General features: G+C 41.0%; 1 protein-coding gene across 7 annotated transcripts in view; it reads right to left on the bottom strand.

The window, feature by feature from the left end:
- Positions 1-21,364, bottom strand: part of CTBP2 (C-terminal binding protein 2) — a 230,659-nt gene that overhangs the window by 89,791 nt on the left and 119,504 nt on the right. For 6 of the 7 annotated variants that reach the window (XR_014712419.1, XM_084634127.1, XM_084634124.1 and 3 more), the window contains one exon: positions 5,162-5,321. The exons of the other annotated variant lie outside the window; for it this stretch is intronic. Coding sequence is in view for 5 of the 6 variants with exons in the window: in XM_084634127.1 (XP_084490253.1) it covers positions 5,162-5,219 (58 nt within the window). In the remaining variant the exon portion in view is untranslated. The remainder of the gene's footprint in view (positions 1-5,161; positions 5,322-21,364) is intronic. 7 annotated transcript variants of the gene reach the window in all.

Raw genomic sequence — 21,364 nt, 5'->3', positions numbered from 1 at the left:
TCTCTAGCAAGCATTCTTACAACTACAATATCCACCTGCTGAAGTGAAGAAACACATTGACAGAGCCAGAAGAGTACCCAGAAGTTACCTACTTCAGGACAGGCCCAACAAAGAAAATAACAGAACGCCACTAGCCAACACCTTCAGCCCCCAACTAAAACCTCTCCAACGCATCATCAAGGATCTACAACCTATCCAGAAGGACGACCCATCACTCTCACAGATCTTGGGAGACAGGCCAGCCCTTGCTTACAGACAGCCCCCCAATCTGAAGCAAATACTCACCAGCAACCATGCACCACACAACAGAATCATTAACCCAGGAACCTATCCTTGCAACAAAGCCCGTTGCCAACTGTGTCCACATATCTATTCAGGGGACACCATCATAGGGCCTAATCACATCAGCCACGCTATCAGAGGCTCGTTCACCTGCACATCTACCAATGTGATATATGCCATCATGTGCCAGCAATGCCCCTCTGCCATATACATTAGCCAAACTGGACAGTCTCTACGTAAAAGAATAAATGGACACAAATCAGATGTCAAGAAATATAACATTCAAAAACCAGTCGGAGAACACTTCAATCTCTTTGGTCACTCGATTACAGACAACAAAAAGCTTCAAAAACAGACTCCAACGAGAAACTGCTGAATTGGAATTAATTTGCAAACTGGATACAATTAACTTAGGCTTGAATAAAGACTGGGAGTGGATGGGTCATTACACAAAGTAAAACTATTTCTCCATGTTTATTCGCCCACCCACCTCCCCCCACCGTTCCTCAGACATTCTTTTCAACTTCTGGAAATGGTCCACCTTGATTATCACTACAAAAGGTCCCCCCCTGTCCCCGCTCTCCTGCTGGTAATAGCTCACCTTACCTGATCTCTCTCGTTACAGTGTGTATGGTAACACCCATTGTTTCATGTTCTCTGTGTATATAAATCTCCCCACTGTATTTTCCACTGAATGCATCCGACGAAGTGAGCTGTAGCTCACAAAAGCTTATGCTCAAATAAATTTGTTAGTCTCAAAGGTGCCACAAGTCCTCCTTTTCTTTTTGCGGATACAGACTAACACGGCTGCTACTCTGAAACCAACAACACAGGGAGTAATAAGCTTCAAGGAAAGGCCTTTGTGAAAAATGTGAGTGCGTTAGAAAGTAATGACTAGACCAATGAACTTCGGATGGATATACTGGAACAGGGCACCAAATCAGGAGGAACCAATCATTAACCAAAATTTTAAGTGGAGTTTGCCAGAACCTCAATTGGTGTAAATCAACATAAAATAAGTTTAACAGCTGAGGATCTGCAAAACTTTTTATTTGCCTCCATTAATTTCTCTCTCTTTCCCCATGGAGAAACTTGGTAAGCTACACTTCCTAAAAAGTCTGATCGTTTTATGTCTTTTGACAGGCAAAAAGAAAAACAAATACAGTTTTATTGGGGAGGGAGGAAAAAACCTCTTTACAATGAATTATACTCATGAAACAAAGCCAGCTCAAATGTACTAATAGACTACTTCCCTCTTTATTCCAAATGAGTAATTTTTACCCAGTATTGGCAAATGTATCCATACTTGATATAATCTCTAACACATTGTTTCTCTTTGAATGACCATTTGTGATACAAATTTCCTGACATAAACAGGAATTTATTTCTTAACAATAAACAAACAAACAAAAACAAAACCATCTATTTAGTTGACCTACAGACTGTTTATTAGTCCCAAGGCAGGTTTTAATCATTAAATGCCTTATGTTGTGAACTCCTCAGAGCAGAAGTTGTCCTTAATGAGGTCTTGGTAAGCACCTATCACACAATGAACATTACTGTAAACGAACAAAACAAAAAGCTTTCCTGACCCAGAAGCAAGAGAATTCCCCCTTTTTTCATTAAGGAATTTTAACTTGTATTTGCTTGTTCCAGCCTGGAAGTGTCAGTATGCCATGGAAGTCCTAGTGTTGCTTTACACATGAATGGCAACCAAATCCATCATGGCAGGTAAGACTAGAGTAGAGAGAACCACTTTCTGAACTGCTTGTAACTCTAGGAAGTTGTTCTGATTAAGCTTCCACATTTTGTCTGACCTGAATGGATTTTTTCAACATGGTTAGATTCACAAAGTGACCGATGGAACAGGTGATGGTGGTGGTACCAGTGGCAACTTCCATATAACCTTCAGCCTGGTGGTTAGATCACTTATCTAGGGTGTGGGAGACCCAGGTGGAGAAGGGATTTGAATACTGGTCTCCCACATCTGAGGAGCATGCCCAAACTACTGAGCCATGGGATATTCTGGTGTTTGTCTCTCTAAATGTCTCCTGTGGAAGCTTTTCCACTTCTTTCATTTGTCCGCTACTGTACCCTCCCCTACACCAATAATTCCGTATAATATCTGAAGACCCCAAGACAAAATCAGGCAAAGTAAAATGCCTGCTTTTTCAAATTATGCTTTCATAGCAGCTGGAATGGCCAGTGTTCAGGAATTTATTACCCCACAGTCCAACCTGACCACAATAAAAGATATTTCAACAAAAAAATAGCCTTCAGCAAAGCCAATGTGGTGTATGATAATCCTACAACCCTACGGGCTGGTCTCCACTGATTGACTGAACTACGTTGGGCAGGGGGTGTGAAAAGTCCACTCCCCTGAGAGATGTAGTTAAGCCAACCTAACTCCTGGTGTAGACAGCACTAGTTCTGTTGACCTAGCTACCGCCTCTTGGGGAGGTGGATTAACGACAGCCACAGGAGAAGTCACTGTAGTGCATGTCTACACTGAAGCACTATAGCGCCACAGCTGCAGCTGTGCTGCCATAATGTTTTAAGTGTAGATATAGCCTAAGACTCTGGAAAATTATTTTTCAGGATTAGTTTTACAATGGTTGTTACAGCCAATCCTAACCTGTAACCTTTCAACGTTTTGGAAGTCACACACAACATAACGTGTTGCTGCACAACAGTAAATCCCATCAATTTAATTCAAATCACAAATGAAGTTAGTGGACGGCAAATGTGCTTTTTTCAAAAGTTATGTAAATGGCACTTTTACAGATTAGAAAATGATTTTAGCCAAGAAAGAACAAAAAGCTCAAATCAGTTGTTCAGAGGAAAATAATCTAAACTTCAATCATATCTAATGTTCTGCTAGCAGGTTTGTCCTATGATCCTTTTGAGTTTCTTGTTCACTCAGCAACCAGATCTGATAGCAAACATCAAACTGGAAAGGCTGCTTTTGAAAATCCCAACTCTGCCAATATAAGTCTTTTAAGTCAGGTTCAAAGTCATTTTTTAAAGATAAGATAGAACACTACACCTGAGTGTTTATGGCATTCAAATGGATAGATATGTAACTCTTTGCTGCCATATATTCCGGCCACTGTCGGCAACTTCCTCCCGACTCCCTTTTCCCGCCCCCGCACCCCCCCGTATTACAAAGGCAACATGCTCTGGAGCAGAGTTAAGGCAGATTAACCCAGTTTTGATTGGGTTAATTAAACTGACAGGTGGAATGGCTTTTACATTTTTCTATATTACATGATTAAATGAAGAACTCATTTTTCAATTTCGTGCTCTCTGCATTGAGCTTGAAATGCAGTCCTATCTGATGAATAATACCGCTTCCTGAGGGATATCAGTAACAACGTGTATTTCATGTGCGGGTTGTATATCCAAGGAGATCACTAGGATCACCCCACACAATTAATGGTTAAATAATTCATGGAAAGCTTAAAATGATAGCGAAGGAGTTGTATTTAATTACTGCTGTATCAAGAAAAACACAGTCCATAACCACTAGAGCAAAACATGTAGGGACTCAGTTTTGCCTTCAGTTGTGCAACCTGAGGGGTCTTATATGTTCTGCTGAAAATTGTTATAAAATGTGTTTCTTGGCATCATAAAACTTCGGTGGGAGTTGTGTGCCCACATCCAAGAGCAGAATTTTATTTGGGAGCATTTAACATAATACTTTGAAGTATGCCCCTACTAGCCATTGTTCATAAAAATTGAAACCATCTACCTGGACAGATTCTCCCTTGAAACATAGATAATCACTCAGCAGACAAGATTTAAGCTACAGCTGCTTGAATGACACTTTGTTCCTTTTTTGCTAAAGCTTGTAAAATGTTTATGAGATGGCCGCCAGCTCTCATCAGAGAAGTATCAGCGAGCACATTGGAAAGTCTGAGGTTGTCTGGCACCACTTGACTTTTCTCATAAGTAAATAAAAGTAGCTTATGCCATCTGAAGATGCAGCAGAGATACATTAACTACTGGCTGTCGTTCTGTTGTTACACTGAACAAAACACAGAAAAGTAAAGGAAAAACCTACCTGGGCTAATGCACTCAAACACACACTATGAATACAGAATGGATCTACAAACAAATTTATCTTGGCATCACACATTTGCTAATGAAGGAAAAATTGTTTGTCTAATATTCTGTCCGATACATTCAGTTACATTTCAACAACAAACACAGTTAACACATACAGAAATTGTCAATGTTGCTGAAGAGCTGAATTTATTGTAGCCCGAGGAGTGGAGGAGTAAGTGTGTCTCCAGAAAATCTTGGTCGTTTAAACCGCCATTTAAACCATAAACTGGTTTCAGAGTGCCTATCATAACTGACATTGCTCAAAATGCATTACAAAATGCTAAGCTAGATAGTGTGGCATTGCCATGAGTGTGTGGACAAGAGAGGTAGTTGTTTTGCATCCAGCAATCTCTCTCACATAGTCTGGGGCACCGGCACTGGTGTGACTTAGTGAGGAAATGCTGGGAAGAGCTACCCATTACTCGTTTCCATTTGGGATTTAGGATAATTAACTTCCACATGGGCTCACAGTACAGCACTTTTAACAAAGCAGCACCATCTCTGTAAGGCAATGTAAATGCAAAGTCCGAGCCAACATCTTGATATGGCAACATCTAGACTACAGATAAGAGTGTCATTTCACTATAAATTACTAAGCAATGCAAAAGAGATGACCAGTAAACCAAAGTCTTATAATTTGCAGGTCACTTTCAAAACAGGATCAGGTGTTTCACTTACAAACACCAGTGCTAACCATAGTTCAGCAATTCTACTTTCTTTTAAAGAATCTATGCAGGTTTCATTAGAAATATTGGATTATGCTCAGTCTTACCTTCACAAATTCTGTCCAATCGCTGTCGTTTGACTTTGTGTTTATCCACAAGTGCCATTCTTTACTGTATTTTGTAACTTTCTGATTCAAAAAGCAAAGCAGTCCTCCAAGAACTCAGGAAAATTCACAGGAGTCTGAGTGCATAACGGCACTATAAACCCTGAAACAAGGAAAAATAATCCTTACATTTAGGACCCTTGGTGCAAAGGATGACAACAGTCTATGCTTGACGTTACTGTGGACTTTCTGAAATGAAAGTTTCAAACTGAATACTTTCAACCCATGTTCTCAAGTAGTCACAGATTTTATGCTGCAATTCAAGTTTTATCTTCCTTGCAATAAGAAATAGCAACATTGTACAACAGCATGGCAATACTTGTTAAAGTGTTATATGTAAGATTTCTGTGTTTTATTTCAGCCTCAGAAACCCAAACTGTATTCACAGGCTCTGAAAGATTAGAGACAGAGCAAAAGAAAAGTTACTTTTGCTCATCTGATATCTCCTTTGAACACATGCGCTTTGGATATCATGTCTTATTCAATTCATTTCCAATAAAATAGTTATCACTGGAGGTACAATTTGGACTCCTGAAACAGAGACTTTTATATATTACCCACAATTTTTCACACACAGCCCAACCATAATTGTAGTTTGTTCTCTCAGCCGTACTCAAAAGGCCAGTGTTACACATTTGATGCTGGATGTGACATTTCCAACAGGCACACCCTTTAAAGGCTGCCACATATCGGTGTCTCATTAATTAAAGTAATCTAGCAATTGGCAGATGTGGTTTATCTATAAGAAGTGTTCTATAAAGGGACAAGGTCCCAAGTCTTTCCCAAAGAAATTAACAAAATCAGGCAAATAGAGACACTTGCATATTATTCATCACTTTTTATTTATTTTTTTTAAACAGAGCACAAGTTTTGTTTAGTTCTTGAACATGCATATCGGAGCAGTCTGCACTAGGAATAGAGACTAGAAGTGCCACTGTGGCACTTTAATGCAACAGTACTATCATAAACCCTGGACACAGAATCATTGAATCAGAACTGGAAGGGACCTCGAGAGGTCATCTAGTCCAGTCCCCTGTATTCAAGGCAGGAATAAGTATTATCTAGACAATTCCTGAGAGGTGTTTGTCCAACCTGCTCTTAAAGATCCACAATGGTGGAGATTCCACAACCTCCCTAGGCAATTTATTCCAGGGCTTAACCACTCTGACAGTTAGGCAGTGTTTCCTAATGTCCAACCTAAACTGCCCTTGCTGCAATTTAAGCCCATTGAGTCATGTCCTATCCTCGGAGGTTAAGAAGAACAATTTTTCTCCCTCCTCCTTGTAACAACCTGTAATGTATTTGAAAATTGTTATCATGTCCCCTCTCAGTCTTCTCTTCTCCAGACTAAACAAACCCAATTTTTTCAATCTTCCCTCATAGGTCATGTTTTCTAGACCTTTAATCATTTTTGTTGCTCTTCTCTGACCTCTCTCCAATTTGTCCACGTCTTTCCTGAAATCCAGTGCCCAGAACAGGACACAATACTCCAGTTGAGGCCTAAGCAGCTTGGAGTAAAGTGGAAGAATTACTTCTCGTGTCTTACTTACAATACTCCTGCTAATACATCCCAGAATGATGTTTGCTTTTTTTGCAACAGCGTTACACTGTTGAGTCATATTTAGCTTGTGACCCACTCTGATCCCAAGATCCCTTTCCACAGTACTCCTTCCTGGGCAGTCATTTCCCATTTTGTATGTGTGCAACTGATTGTTTCTTCCTAAGTGGAGTACTTTGCATTTGTCCTTATTGAATTACATACTATTTACTTCAGACCATTTCTCCAGTTTATTCAGATCATTCTGAATTTTAATCCTATCCTCCAAAGCACTTGCAACCCCTCCTAGCTTGGTACTGTCCGCAAATGGATGACATGAGTTTGGTTTTCAGAGCAAGCAGCACCTAGTTGTTAACTGAATTGGGAAATAAATGAAAAGAGCTCATGCTGATATCTGATTTCCAGCAACTGTCTACCACCAGCATTAAAATTTTACTAAGTAAAACTATACTCCCAGTAATTCAGTGTTAACCCATCCTGCCTTGAGTGCTAGGGGGAAGGTAGATGAACATGAGCTAGATTTTGATATAGTGTCCTTGACTTGTGTTATGCCGACCTACTTGGTCTTCCAGTCACCAGTGCAAGCCTGTGAGGTCTACTATTAATGTTTTTAGGTGAGGAAGAGTTTTTGTGGGGGAAGGAATTTATGTTCCAAGCCAACATCTTTCATTCAAGATCATCTTTGGTGGGTGAAATGAAGGTGGAGAGACAGTGAGGAAAGCTGCCTTTGTATGTACATACACATAATGATGGAAGCACTAACAAGTTTTTGGTTTAGATACCATTAAGATCCACCTGTCACACACTATATCATGAACTACTATAAAGATACAAGTCTAATCACAAGATTCTATGTACTTGAAGGAGTCTGGCTCAAGAGACAAAGATGCAGGGCCATTTAGAAAACACCCACAAAGACAGGCAAGAGGGTGTACCCCATCTGATCACAGTAGCTCTCAACAGCACACTGGTGTAGGCATTGGAGATACCTTCTGGAACAGCCACTTTAGGTTTCCCTGGATTCTTAGTGAGTTTAACAAACCTCCCTACTTTGCTGCCGCAGGGACACATGAGCTATACCAAACAAGGAGTTGCAGGGCACTTCACTGAAACTAAAGGCAATGAGTAGAGCAGGGGTGGGCAAACTTTTTGGCCTGAGGGCCACATCTCGGTACGGAAATTGTATAGAGGGCTGGCTGGGGCAGGGGATTGGGGCACATGGGGGGGATGAGGGCTCCGGTTGGGGGTGCAGATTCTGGGGTGGGGCTGGAGAGAGGTTTGGGGTGCAGGAGGGTGCTCCGGGCTGGGATCAAAGGGTTTGGAGGGCAATCAGGGCTGTGGCAGGCGGTTGAGGCGCAGGGGGGCTTAGGGGTGCAGGATCCAGGCAGCGCTCACCTGAAGCAGCTCCTGGAAACAGAGGCCCATATCCCCTCCAGAGGCGGGGCCATGCCGCTCTGAGTGCTGCCCCATCCGCAGGCACCGCCCCCACAGGTCCCAGCCAATGGGAGCTGAAGAGCCGGTGCTTGGGGCGGGGGCAGCATGCAGAGCCCCCTGGCTGCTCCTGCTTCCGGGAGCAGCATGGAGTGGAGAAAAGCAAGCCCCTGACCCCGTTCCCCAGCTGGAACACTGGAGCGGAGAAAGCTCCCAACCCCGCTCCCCAGTGGAAGCTTGAGGGCCAGATTAAAAGGTCTGACCGGCCGGATGCGGGCTGTCGGCTGTAATTTGCCCACCCCTGGAGCAGAGGGTAGCAAAGCTGCACATTGATTTAATGCCACATACTGGTAGCAAAAGGCTACTACAGCAAGGAACTCTTTACCAGAGAGCAATCAATATGGAGCTGCCAACTTTCAGCTTTCTGGGGCACAATTAAGGAAAAGCACCATAAAAGGTTAAAACAATCAAACAAAAAAAGGAGAGAATCTCAAATTGTGCACCATTCATTCAAGGTTACCACAATACAACAGAGGAAGGGAATTATTTTCATCTAATAAGTACTACGGAAAGCCCTCTATTCCATTGTCGGTAGCGTTGCATACTGTTGGTGTGAAATACATAAGTTTAACAACACAATACATACAACTATAAGTAATGGTGTCTTATGATACAAAGTGACAAGGACCATGGTAAACATAGGGGTCTGGAGATTAGAAAACATAGGGGTGATGTCAAGCAGCTTTCCTTGGGCAATATACATAACCTCTCTGTGCATCTGTTTCCCCTTCTGTGAAAAGGAGATAACACTTACCCACCTTTGTAAAGCCCTTTGAGATCTTCATATAATTAATTGCAAAGTATTGTAATATATCTTGTATATTACCCCTTCATCTCCAACAACTAAGCTTACGCACCCTCCCTCCCCCCAAAATAAAATAAAAAAGATCAGTGCGGGAACAATCTCCCAGAAAACACAGGCTATTAATAGTTAACGCATGCAGTAAGCTAGGGTGAAAATAAGGGAGTGGGGTAAAGGCTCTAACAAATCTGCTGTATACCAAGATGACAATTTCATGGAGATTATTGTTATTATTATAAATGGTTATCAATTATGCATCACATTGATAGTTAATTTATAAAAAGAAAAGGGTTGTGTTGGTACAACTGAATTCTGACTGATGGAAAATAGGCGATTTCCTGGTAGTTAATGGCCAATTTCCCAGCAATACGACTGCAGCATAATCTCAGAGATTTATAGCAATAATTAATTGATTTTTTTAAATGTAAGGGATGCTACAGAACATGATTCCCACTCACATTAATAATTAATGTAACATTCTGAAGTACCAAAACTTCCATTCCAGACACAGAAGCTTCCTAAAGTCAAGAGCTTGTTATATTAAAAAAATCAACTGAGTGTTAATGTAGATAAAGCTATACAAAGAGATAGCACTTCCATTATCAGCATTTAAAAAGATATACACGTCTTTTAACTTAATTAAATCCCATCCCTCTCCCAGGGAGATTTGGCTGGACAGCAGGTCCAAGTACAAAGTCTGTTTGGAGTTGGGTCCTTCATGCACCGGGAGGGAGGCAGGAGAGGGTCATTTGTGGATCTCATGAGAGTAATGTATTGTGAGCTAGATCACGTGGGATGGACGCTATTGTCCACAAACAGCGACTGCAGATTTTAAGGATCTCATTGATATTTTACAACCCTTTCCCCAAAACTGCCCCCCGGAGCCTTTTCCCCTCTCAGATCATCAGCTTTTTCTCTCATGTTGCAAGAATGAAGCACAATGATTCCTTTGCACCCCCGCATATCCTTCTTTAAGAAAAGATCACCCAAGCAATATCGCCAGACTGCACCATACGGGGTGGGTAAAACAACAGTTCAGATCCCAAGTTCACATATTACTTCTGTTACATGATCTACCAGACCCATCATTCTCTCATCTCCTTTTTCCTCCAAACTTCCACCGATGGCAACATCATGTCCCTTGCTGGCTGCACAGCACCCAATATGGACCATCCTGGGCAGCAGCTTTAGTGCTGATTTTTGAGAAATTATTTGATCATTTATGTTTTTATATTTCTATTGAATCAAGTTTATTTAATCTGTCAAGACTCCTAATGAAGTACAGGTTATTTATGAGATCCTAATTAACATATAGTTTCTTCTTTGTAGTGACAGTTTCATGGAGCTAAACACTTTCACCATGGTTGCATTTATGTTTCTTCTGATAAAGTCTATAGTGTTACCAGTGCAATCAAAACAGGCCCTGGGGCTTCGTTTACTCTCATTACCAAGGCTCCACTTTTACATGCTCTATATTAAAACAAATCCTGACAATAAAAGTTCTCATTCACAATGGCTTCACTCTTCATACGGTCAAAATCTCCATTTATAGGTCTTTGCTCATTTCAGCAGCACTGCACTTGGCAATTATATTTTCAGATTATAAACTGCATAGAAACACATGTGTCTGAACAGATGCAGAAACCTGTGTTGCCTGTATGTTAAGATTACCAGTTAGAATCTAAAGTTATATATTTGTATATCGAGGAACCCTGCATCGTGTATATGCCAAATACAGGTTACAAGCCCTCACACATAACTATCCACCCACTAAATACAGTCCACCTACCCAACCAAAAATTATCTTCCCGGTCTTTGGCCCATTATCAATCAAAGGCACATCTACATCTTGCTTCTTCCCCATCATATTCAAACCAGAGTCTCCACCCTCTTCCATCCTTGCTTCCATAGGCACCAACTTTTCCTGGTGCCGGTGGGTGCTCGACACACCCCCGAACTCCACCCCTGCCCTGCCCCTGTTCCAACCCCTTCCCCAAAGTCCCCGCCCCAACTCTGCCCCCCTCCCTGCCCCTATTGGACCCTTTCCCCAAATCCCAGCCCCGCCTCTTCCCCACCTCCTCCCCTGAGCACACCGAGTTCCAGCTTCTCCCCCCTCCCGCGCACAGCTTGTTACACTGCGAAACAGCTGTCTCATGGCGGCAAACACTGGGAGGAGAAGCAGGGACATGGTGTGCTCAGGGGAGGAGGCAAAGGTGCAGAGCACCCACCAATTTTTCCCTGTGGGTGCTCCAGCCCTGAAGCACCTACAGAGTTGGCGCCTATGCTTGCTTCCCACTGTAGCCAGGAGAGGACATATATTACATGGCTTAATCTCCATATATAGTCTAGAAACAACACAAGTTCACTCACTCACTATTAGAGCTGTACGGAGAATGCAAATTTCATTTTGTGGCGGATACAGGGATTTCAAGATTTGGTTTAATTCTGATAAGAAACCCCCAAAATTTCAAAATTCTCCGCAAAAGAAAATCCTCACCGCAATTTGTTTCAAGTCAATCAAAATATTTCATTCTCACAAAAATGTACTGACTTTTTTAAACGTTAAATTTTAAATATTTCAAAATGAAAGGTCATTTTGAAAGGAAAAATTGAAGTTTTTCATTCCAAAAGTATCAAAATGGGGAGTTCCAGCCTAGAGCTTTTTTTCCTCCAAAACAAAATTTTGGTGAAATCAACATGATTTCACAAAGTGTTTTGATTTTGACTAAACTGCATTTTCTGACAGAAAGTGATGCCAACAAAGCTACTCTGACCAGCTCTATTCACTTTATCATTCCCTGGAGAAAAGCTTTCTGCAAAGCAAAATAATGATAAAAATAATCACCCCCACCACAGGCATAAAGCACAGCTTAATGTAATTTCCATGAATGGGGCCCTTCCTTCCTAATAATTTTAAGCCGTCCGTTTGTGTTTGACAGGTGTTTGTGAGGATACCAAGCAGCAATAAGAACACAACTTAAGAGACTATTAAAAATATGACAAGAGCACCCAGAGTGGGATTTGGCAGGCATGAATAAGCTGGAGAAAACCAGATGTGAAGGGCACCGAAAAAAGCAGGTCACTTCACAACCTTTACATGAAATTGTAATTAAGAAAAGGTTTTTCCATTTTCGGTGTGTAGGACTCAGCTAGTTGAGCACAAAACTTCTATTTACTCTTAATGATTTCTACATCCAATTCAATCTCAAAATAATCACAAGGTTAAACATTACAAAAAATAAAATAATTGTAAGTGGGCAAGACTTAAAAATATCAGGGAGAGCAGTTAAAACATAAACAAATCTTGCCATACAATGAAATTTTAAAGAACGAGAAAGAGGAAGACATATACTAAAAAAACCCTGTAGTTCTTGGTCTTCAGCAAGATTAGGAAACAAGTGAAATGATTTACATATGGTAATTGCATGTCCTTGCTGGTCTCCAACAGTGTCTTTCAAAATGTAAATTTCCTTGAAAACACGGGGACATTATGATAATCTAGTATGTATGTATGTATGTATGTATTTATTTATTTAAAGGAAATCTACCTAAACACAATGTATTAAAGGGGGGAAAAACACAAAAACCCTGATGCAAAACATTTAAATGGCTTCTTAATACTGCATATTAAACACCACACAGTCCATGAGCCAGAAAATGAGAGAAAAGCTGGATGTATTTTGTTCTCCTAAGTAACAGGAACGGATGTTTCCAAACAATGAAATCCATGCTGCTTAGCTTTTTTAAATTTTTGCCCATGCTGGGTGCACTGATGTGAAAGGATTGAAGCCAAATGTTGCTGAAAAGTAAACAACTCCACCCAAATTCATGTATGGAAGGACCATGAGAGAATCAAATCTGGAGTTCAGCTCAGTCCTTTGTCTCGTATGTAAGGAATGCCCATCGTTTAGAAGACTTGGCGAAGTCTGATAAAAGAATTTCATTACTCATTACTCTATGCACTATTTTCCTGTAAAGATCTCCTGTGATAATTATCTCATTTCATATCCTGCCGTCCCTACCATCCTGGGATTACCATGACAAGGGATTGCACAGAGAGGGTGTCTGACCTGCCTCAGTTTGTAACTATATTTATACATTAAAAGTGAAGAGGAAATAGGAATATGAAGATGTTCTTGTCTCATGCTCACTGACCAAAAATTATTATAATGTATAACACCATGAGAACAATTTTATGGACAAAGGGCACCTTAGCAACTAAAAGACCTTATACTGTGTCTAGCTGGGATCTTTAAAAAAAAATCTCCACTGCTAATCTACCACCAATGCAACTCATCCAGTAACAGTAAGAGTGAGAGCCCTTGCGCAGATTGGGTACTGGCATTGCTTTACCAAAATCATATCTAGCCCTGATCAGAGCAGGTCTAGATAGCACAGTGATATTAACTCTGGCAGCCACATGAACACCAATGGCATCACCGGTCAAGCTGCAGTGTGCCCCAGTGGCGGATTTCCAAAAACACTTAGACATAAGAACCCATCAACACTTCCTGATCATTCAATTTTTTAAAATAAGAAAAGAAAAACAATTGGTGAGAGCTGTTGTCTCACTGCATTTTTATACCTTCTATAGTGCTTAGAGTGCAGATAGGTGCTTTATAAATACCTAGAGACCAATCATACAGAAGGGGGAGAGAGAGCCAGAATAAGAACAGGAAACAAAGTCCCATGATCACACGCGTGTCTCTTGCTCTAGTATGTGGTAGTCACTCTTTGGAGTCAGCTTCTTTGCATATTACCACACTGGAGAAGAACTTGTCATTACCACATAGACTGTGAGGGCACAAGTTCATCAGTCCAGGTCCTTCCTCCCTAAGGAGTTTATGATCATCATAGTGGCAATTCAGATGTTTTTACTGATTATAGTAGCCATTGAGTTGTCATATCTTTTATTGAGGTTTTAAGAGACTCACTTTAATAATACCTTCCTTCCTTTACCTTCATCTATTCCAAAACCTTCCAAGTGCTTTAATGAATTACTTGGTCAAGGTAAACCTAAGGCTCCATCCCAAATTTAGCTAAACCAACACATGTGAAAACTACAACTGCCTTGTCTTACATGAGTTAATTAACATGTTAAAGACATCTTTTTTTCCTACTGTAATCACAAAACCCCTATTATCTAAATTTGATAAGATCTGTTATCTGTTGTGAGGAACTTTTTAATTGTTTATGATTTGCACCTGAAATTCTTGAGCGGAATGATGGAGGTTCCCTAATATGACGGCTAACTATTTCTTACACAAACCGCAGTGGCTTTCGGGTGAGGGAAAAAAATAGATAATGCACTTTAAGCTTGATAATATACTTATTTTGCTGCCATGGAAAGGACAGGTTCTTGCATCAGCTTTTAGGTTCCTGGATACTGAAGGGTACTAGTGCTCTTTGAATAGAGTCAGACCAAGACTACAGGAAAGTGGATTACCAATGTATTCAGTGATTCTGAAGTGCGCATCAGATATCAGGCTTTGTAGAGCTCCTCATTCGCCAAGATACCGATTTCTAAAAGCCTTTTTCCTGGCCCTACCACTGGCCTGCTGGGTGACCTTGGGCTAGTCACTTTTCCTCCCAGTGCATCTGTTCCCCCATCTGTAAAAGGAGGATAATGAGAATGAGCTCCCTTTGCAAGGCACTCTGAGATCTACTGATGAAAAGCACTACATAAGACCTAGGTGTATTTATGATTGTATTTCTTTATTAACATTTTATTGAAACAATGGTACCGAGAGGCGTGGACTGTCCCCCATTAATTTCATTGGAGCCCAGCATTAGCTATTTAACTGCTGATCATTTAGCAGATGTAATGGGGAAGGCATGGGATGAAGCCCACAAGTGCCGAGAATCGGATTTTGCCACAGGGAAGGAAATGAAGAGGGAACTACTAACTAAGACAAGGAGACAGAGAAAGGGGAGAGAAACAGAGAAAACAAAGTGTTAGAATGCATGAGGCATGGGGTAGAAACTCCTGAGAATGTAATGTCTTCGTATGAATTAATGATACCTGCTCAAGTGGAATGTCATGTTCAGTCCTGGTCACCACCCTCTCTTTAAAAGATAATAGCAGAAATGGGACAGGTGGGAAGGGAGTCCAGAGACAGGCAACAACAAAACAGACATGGAAGGACTTCCAGATGGAGTAGTTGAAAAGACTGCTTTTGTAACAATGTCCGTGGGTGGTCTCCTGGTCCTGAATCCAGAACCCCTGAATCTAAAAGTACGAGCTTCTACTATATGAGCTAAAGCACTAGGTCTCTTAGCGCAGAGACAGCAGCAGATAGATGAAACTCAGTTCAGAGTTTAGTCTAGGGACACAAGAGCTGCACTGTGTTAGCATGGGTTATAGAGAAGAGTAAGAGGTGGTATCCTAGGGTGGGCACAATAATGAATGGAATAGAGAAGGTAGATCACATCACTTACCCTCTTGCAATAAGAGAACAAAGGGATACAAGACAAGAAATTTTGAAGTGATATAAAAAGAAATACTTTTTGGGGTGCAGGGGGTTCAGCTCAAAATCAACATGTGGAGCTCACTGCCACATGATACCATGGAGGCCAAGATCTTCAAGAATCAAAAATGGTAGTAGAGATTTATATGGATAATGAGAACCACTATAGTTTTTCCATTAGGCAAGAAGACAAAGTAAACAAAAATGTATAATGGCTATAGATCCTCGTACTCTGGGGAACCTCCATCTGACAGGGATTAGGAAGAAACATCCCCTATTCCATTACTGTCCACTATGTGATCTCTCTCATGCTGTTGGAGACAGGATAACGGATAGGCCGTACAACAGGTCTGATTCGATATGGCAACTCCTATGTTCATACACTCCTGCAAGCTCATGCACGTGTGATTAATTCACTCATTTGAGAACCCCCATTGAATTAAAAAGAACTTCTCACGCATGTGGTGTTCAGGCTTGCAGGATCAGGTCCTGAGGCTGAATTCTAAATTGGGGACATCTATGGCCAGATTCTCCACTCCATTAAACAGAGCAGTCAGATCCTGAGGGATTTTAAAGCTTTACTAATTGGGTGGATTTTCTAAAACACCAAAGGGAGTTAGGGCTCCCAGGTGCTATGGTAATACAAATACATAATAAATGATAATAATTTTCAATGGGAGTTGGGCACCTAACTTCCTTAAGAACTTTTGAAAATCTTACCCATTGAACTGAACACCCTCCATGACCTTTCAGTTGGCTACCTTGTTGACTTGGAGCCTGATCTACAGCCTGACGAAGTCAATGGGGGTCTTTCCATTGACTAAAATGGTCTTTGTCACAAAATGGCCACTACTTTGGTGGCATACCTAACCGTTGGTACATGACTCATGGCACACTAGAATTCTGGCCTGTGAAATACCATCACCCTCAAAAAACTAGACAGACAGAATTCTTGTCTAAGGAAAAACTAAAATTAATTAGACGTAACATTTTTATTACTTAACATAATTTTGTTGTTGCCAAGTGCTCAGTGATTTTTGGTAGTAAGGGCATTCGGTGGGAATGACTAGAAGGCTCCGTGGGAGGTAATGCACCTTTCACATCTAAGTGACTGGTTTGAATTCTGCTCATAATCATAATGATCAAAAGTGACTTCTTCCAATGGCTGTTTGATGCCCTTTCGGAAATTGCTGGGTTCAGGTTCTAGTTGGCACATGTGCACACCACAAAGGTCACTATCAGAACTGGCACTGTTGTCAACAGTCTGATAATGCTGACTGGATATATGGCAACTCTCAACCCTGCACGTTGTCCCATGAGGCACAGCAGCATTGACTATGTGGAAGACGTATGCATTGACATTCCCTATGGCCTATGCTGTTACTGTTCTGTCTTCAGAGGACTTCGCTCTCCAGTGCTGTCAATCACTACTTCCATTTTCCCTTTAATATTAAAAGGGGCACTGTAAAACAGAAAGTGATTGATTGAAGCTGAATCTAGAATAGCTGAGGAAGCTATTTTGTTATGATCAAAGATAAAAGCTGGGGAAAAAAGTGTAGTAAGTCTGTTCCTGCAGTCTGATGGAGAAAGCAAAAATACAGCAGGTTAAAACATCAGTAGTATGTTTCAGTAATAACAGATACTCCCATTTTAACACCTGTTGATTAGAAATAAAGAGCTACTCTCTCTTTAGTGAACTATAGAGGAGAACAGAATACTGTAGGATTCCTTCACACAAGAAATGTAACTGTTTTAAGTAACTTGCTATTATGTAAGTGAGCAAAATGTACCATAACTCATATCAGCCTGCACATCTGTTGTTAAACTTGCTACATAGTGACGCAGACCACATCTTAAAATATTATCTCATTAGACTGACCTCACACTTGGTAAAGCAACCCCCATCCTTTCATGTTTTTATACCTGCTCCTGTATTTTCACTCCATGCATCTGATGAGTGGGTTCTAACCCACAAAAGCTTATGCCCAAATAAATTTGTTAGTCTCTAAGGTGCCACAAGGACTCCTCATTATTTTTGCTAACACAGCTACCACTCTGAAACCAATCTTCCCACGCAGGTTCATACACTGCCTCCCCAGGACCTCCAGACTCTGCCAGTGTGGCAGACGCCCAGGGGGAGGGAAAGACCAACATCAGCAACTGCACCCAAATCACCTACATAGCTTACAGAGCACAACCTACTGCTAGGCAATCACAAAGTTCCCTTCTTCAGTATGGTTTCAAAATATCCAACACAAGTAACGGACACATCAATATAACTATGTTGACTGACCAGTGGGCTAATTTTTTTTACTTTTATTTTAATATCAAACAAGTGCAAATTATATGCCTCAAATCTAAAAGCCCCATTCAAAGAGATCTTTGCAACACTGAAAAATGAAATCAGCTTCTATAGCACTTCAGATTTTTTTTGTTTTTATTTTCATTAATTACAAAGACAAACACTAGGAAGTGCTTTTAAGTAAGTAAATCTTCATTCTTTGAATATCTGTATACTCAAAAGCCCTCTTCTTCCCTATGAATTATTCAGTAGAGCATCAGAACTATCCCAGCCAAATTAGAAACCACTGGAAAAGGTGTCTTCATTTTCAGTTTTCTAAACTGAGTTATATGCTTATTTGGCCATCAGAGGGCATTTTATACTAGGGAGTGAGCTGCCTGCACACAGCTTGTGAACAGCACTGCTAAACCTCATCCGCAGTTGCTAAAGAACAGTTGCAGTCTACTTTCATTTAGCAAGTGTCACTTTTCAACCTTTCCGTATGCTGTACGTAGACGAGCAAGCAAGTGCAAGGACAAGAAGAAAATAAGATGAAACAGCCGTGACAAAAACCTGTGGTTAAACAAACACTTATCAGACATACAGCTATTGCTGCTTCCTGGGTTGGGGCTTTTTTCCCTCCCTACCTCCAGATGCAACAAAACCGATCCTTTGTTAATCTCATGAGCAGCAGATTATGTTTTAATTTTTAAATGATTAACTGAGAAAAATTCTAAATTGTGTCATGGCACCATTATCTGTCTCCTGAGCTAGAGGTTAGAGCTTATCTCTGAGAGCTGTACAAAGATAAATTGAACTTCCAAACTGTCAAAAGATAGGACGTGGCCACTTACATTCAGATGGTTCCCTCTTGTTACTAATGTGCACCCAAATGTGGAATCTAAACGTCTTAAAACTACTGCTGGCTAGGAATCCACACACACAACTACCCACTTCCCTTCCCTCCCCTCCCCCCCCCCGCCCCAGTCAGGCCATTTTTCCTCTGTCCACCTAAATATAAATCAAATTAAGGGAAAAAAACAGATATCATTTATTCCAATAATGTATTTGTGTCCATCTCAGACCTTGTCTCCTCTCATGTACTATCAATTCCTCTGCTCAATCACCAACACCAGCCTCAACATTTTGCTTGCCTCCTGCTCTCTTCTGTCACCCCTTATGCACAGAAGGCCCCCCCCCTTACCCCAATTACCCAGGCCATCCTTCTCCTGATTAACATCCAGGTGAAAACTCACTAGTACAATATCCACAAGCAGTGAGTTCATAATGAGAAGTATAAAAATAGTAAGATTAACACCGCTCTAAAGCGTCTAAATTATTCTCTTCTGTGAGTAGCCAGTGTGTCCTACCTTTGTGGTATCTGCCTTTTAGGCTGTAAGCTCTTCATCTTTATCTTTGTGTCTTTTGATGTCCCAAGCACCATGTCATTCCAAAATAAAAGACAGAATAAGACAGACAAATAGATACACATGCAACAAAAGACACACCTGCATGGTATCATATTTAGTACCATATTACATACTCCTTCATATTATATGGTATTTTACATACACATTCACACATATAGAATGTGAGCCCATGCTGTAAAATTCTAGTCTGGATTTCAAGCCCCAAGAAGTATAGCAAGTGTTTAGATTCCGGGGTTTGGTCCAGCCCTCACAAAGATTGTGGCCCTTTGTAAAAATCCAATCCGAAACTTGACTCTGAATCAGTATCAAGTTGATAGGGTTCAGGTTTGATGTTTCAGCTTTGGCCTTGGACTATCTCAGACACACACATCCTGGGCTGTAACTGGCAGCACCAAGTTAAAGGTCTGCCATAAGTTACTAGTTCTACGTTACCTGTTAAAGTTCTCATACATAAATTCTCAAATTGGGGATTGAGTTGCATAAAATATGGTTTAAGTCAATGGTCTGGGCTTTTTCCAACCTCTCCCATTCCCCTCCCTTCCCCCCACAATTCCCCCAGTACATTTTCTCAGAAGCTATTTTGCATTCATAGATCAAAAATTTACTTTATTTTTTAAAATACTATAAATCATCAATCTAAAATATGGACCAATTAATATTCCTTTGGTAATCTTATTTTTCACTGAAGCAGTGAGGGAGTGCCCCAAAATATAGCTACACATTATTTGTCTTACAGTAGCACCTGGAGACTGCATTCAAGACTGGGACCCCATTGTGCTAGACTTTTACAGACACACAGACTAGGTCTACACTACCACTTATGTTGATATAACTTATGTTGCTCCGGGGTGTGAATAAGCCACGCCCCCTGAGAGACATAATCAAGGGTTCTCAAACCGGGGGTCATAATTATTACGTGGGGATTGCGAGCTGTCAGCCTCCGCCCCCAAACCCCGCTTCACTTCCAGGATTTAATAGTGTTAAATATTAAAAAAAAAAAAAGTTTTTAATTTATAAAGGGTGGGGGGAGGGGGGTGCACTCAGAAGCTTGCTCTGTGAAAGTGGTCACCAGTACAAAAGTTTGAGAACCACTGAGTTACACCAACCTAAATACTGGTGTGGACAGCCCTATGCTGCTGTTCATTGGGGGTGGATTAATTAAATTGACGGGAGAGCTCTTGCCTGTCAATTTAGAGCAGCTACAGCAAGAGACAATTCCTACCCCAAAGAGCTTGCAATCTGAATTGGCAAGACAGATATAGGGTGAGAGAAAAAGGAATCAGATTTCAGAGTAGCAGCTCAGCTGTAGCTCGCGAAAGCTTATGCTCAAATAAATTTGTTAGTCTCTAAGGTGTCACAAGTACTCCTTTTCTTTTTGAGAAAAAGGAATATGATCTCTATTTTATGGGGGGGGGGGGGAACTGAGGCATAAAGAGATCAATGATTCGCTCAAAGTCACACACAAAGTCTGGGGCAGAATCAAGAACTGATCCCAGATCTGCCAAGTCTTAGTCTAGTAAAGCAGTCAAACTTCGTCTCTGTGTAAAGTCTCTGATTTGATACAGGACACAGAGGCAGCTAACAGACGCACACAGGCGGTTCCAGTGAACAGGCCTTCCTCAGAGATCACTCTGCACATACCGCACCTGCATCCATTCCTGCTGTTGTGGTGATGTGGTCCACTACCAGGTCTCTTAAAGGCATCATCCATTACACTCTGCACATAGACAAAGCATTGTATGTGTGGTCTCTTGGAGCCAATACATCACATACCTGAGACAATTCTCTGAGTGCTAGATGTCACAGATATTCATCCATGTTTTTAATACAGTGATGCCCTTCTGCATCAATTGGTTGGGGAAAGAAGAGAATGTTACAAGAGTCTTCCCGCTGCCAAGAAAAGCATCTTTCAGGACAAGTGGCTTTTAGGGCTCTAAGGTTGAAAAAGTCCTTTTAAGCCTTGAGCATCACCCTTTATTCACAATTTCTAATGCTTTTGTTAATTAAAACCAGACAATTAATCATTAGGGGAAAATCAGAATGGCTCCAGGAACTGGTAGAGACACACGAAGTCTCCTTGTCATCTTTTCATATCTGGCTCAGTTTCATAGTGACCA

The sequence above is a fragment of the Lepidochelys olivacea genome, assembly GCF_965140295.1.
Source record: "Lepidochelys olivacea isolate rLepOli2 genome assembly, chromosome: 7".
Taxonomy (NCBI): Eukaryota; Metazoa; Chordata; order Testudines; family Cheloniidae; genus Lepidochelys; species Lepidochelys olivacea.
This window is presented reverse-complemented; position numbering and strand designations above follow the sequence as displayed.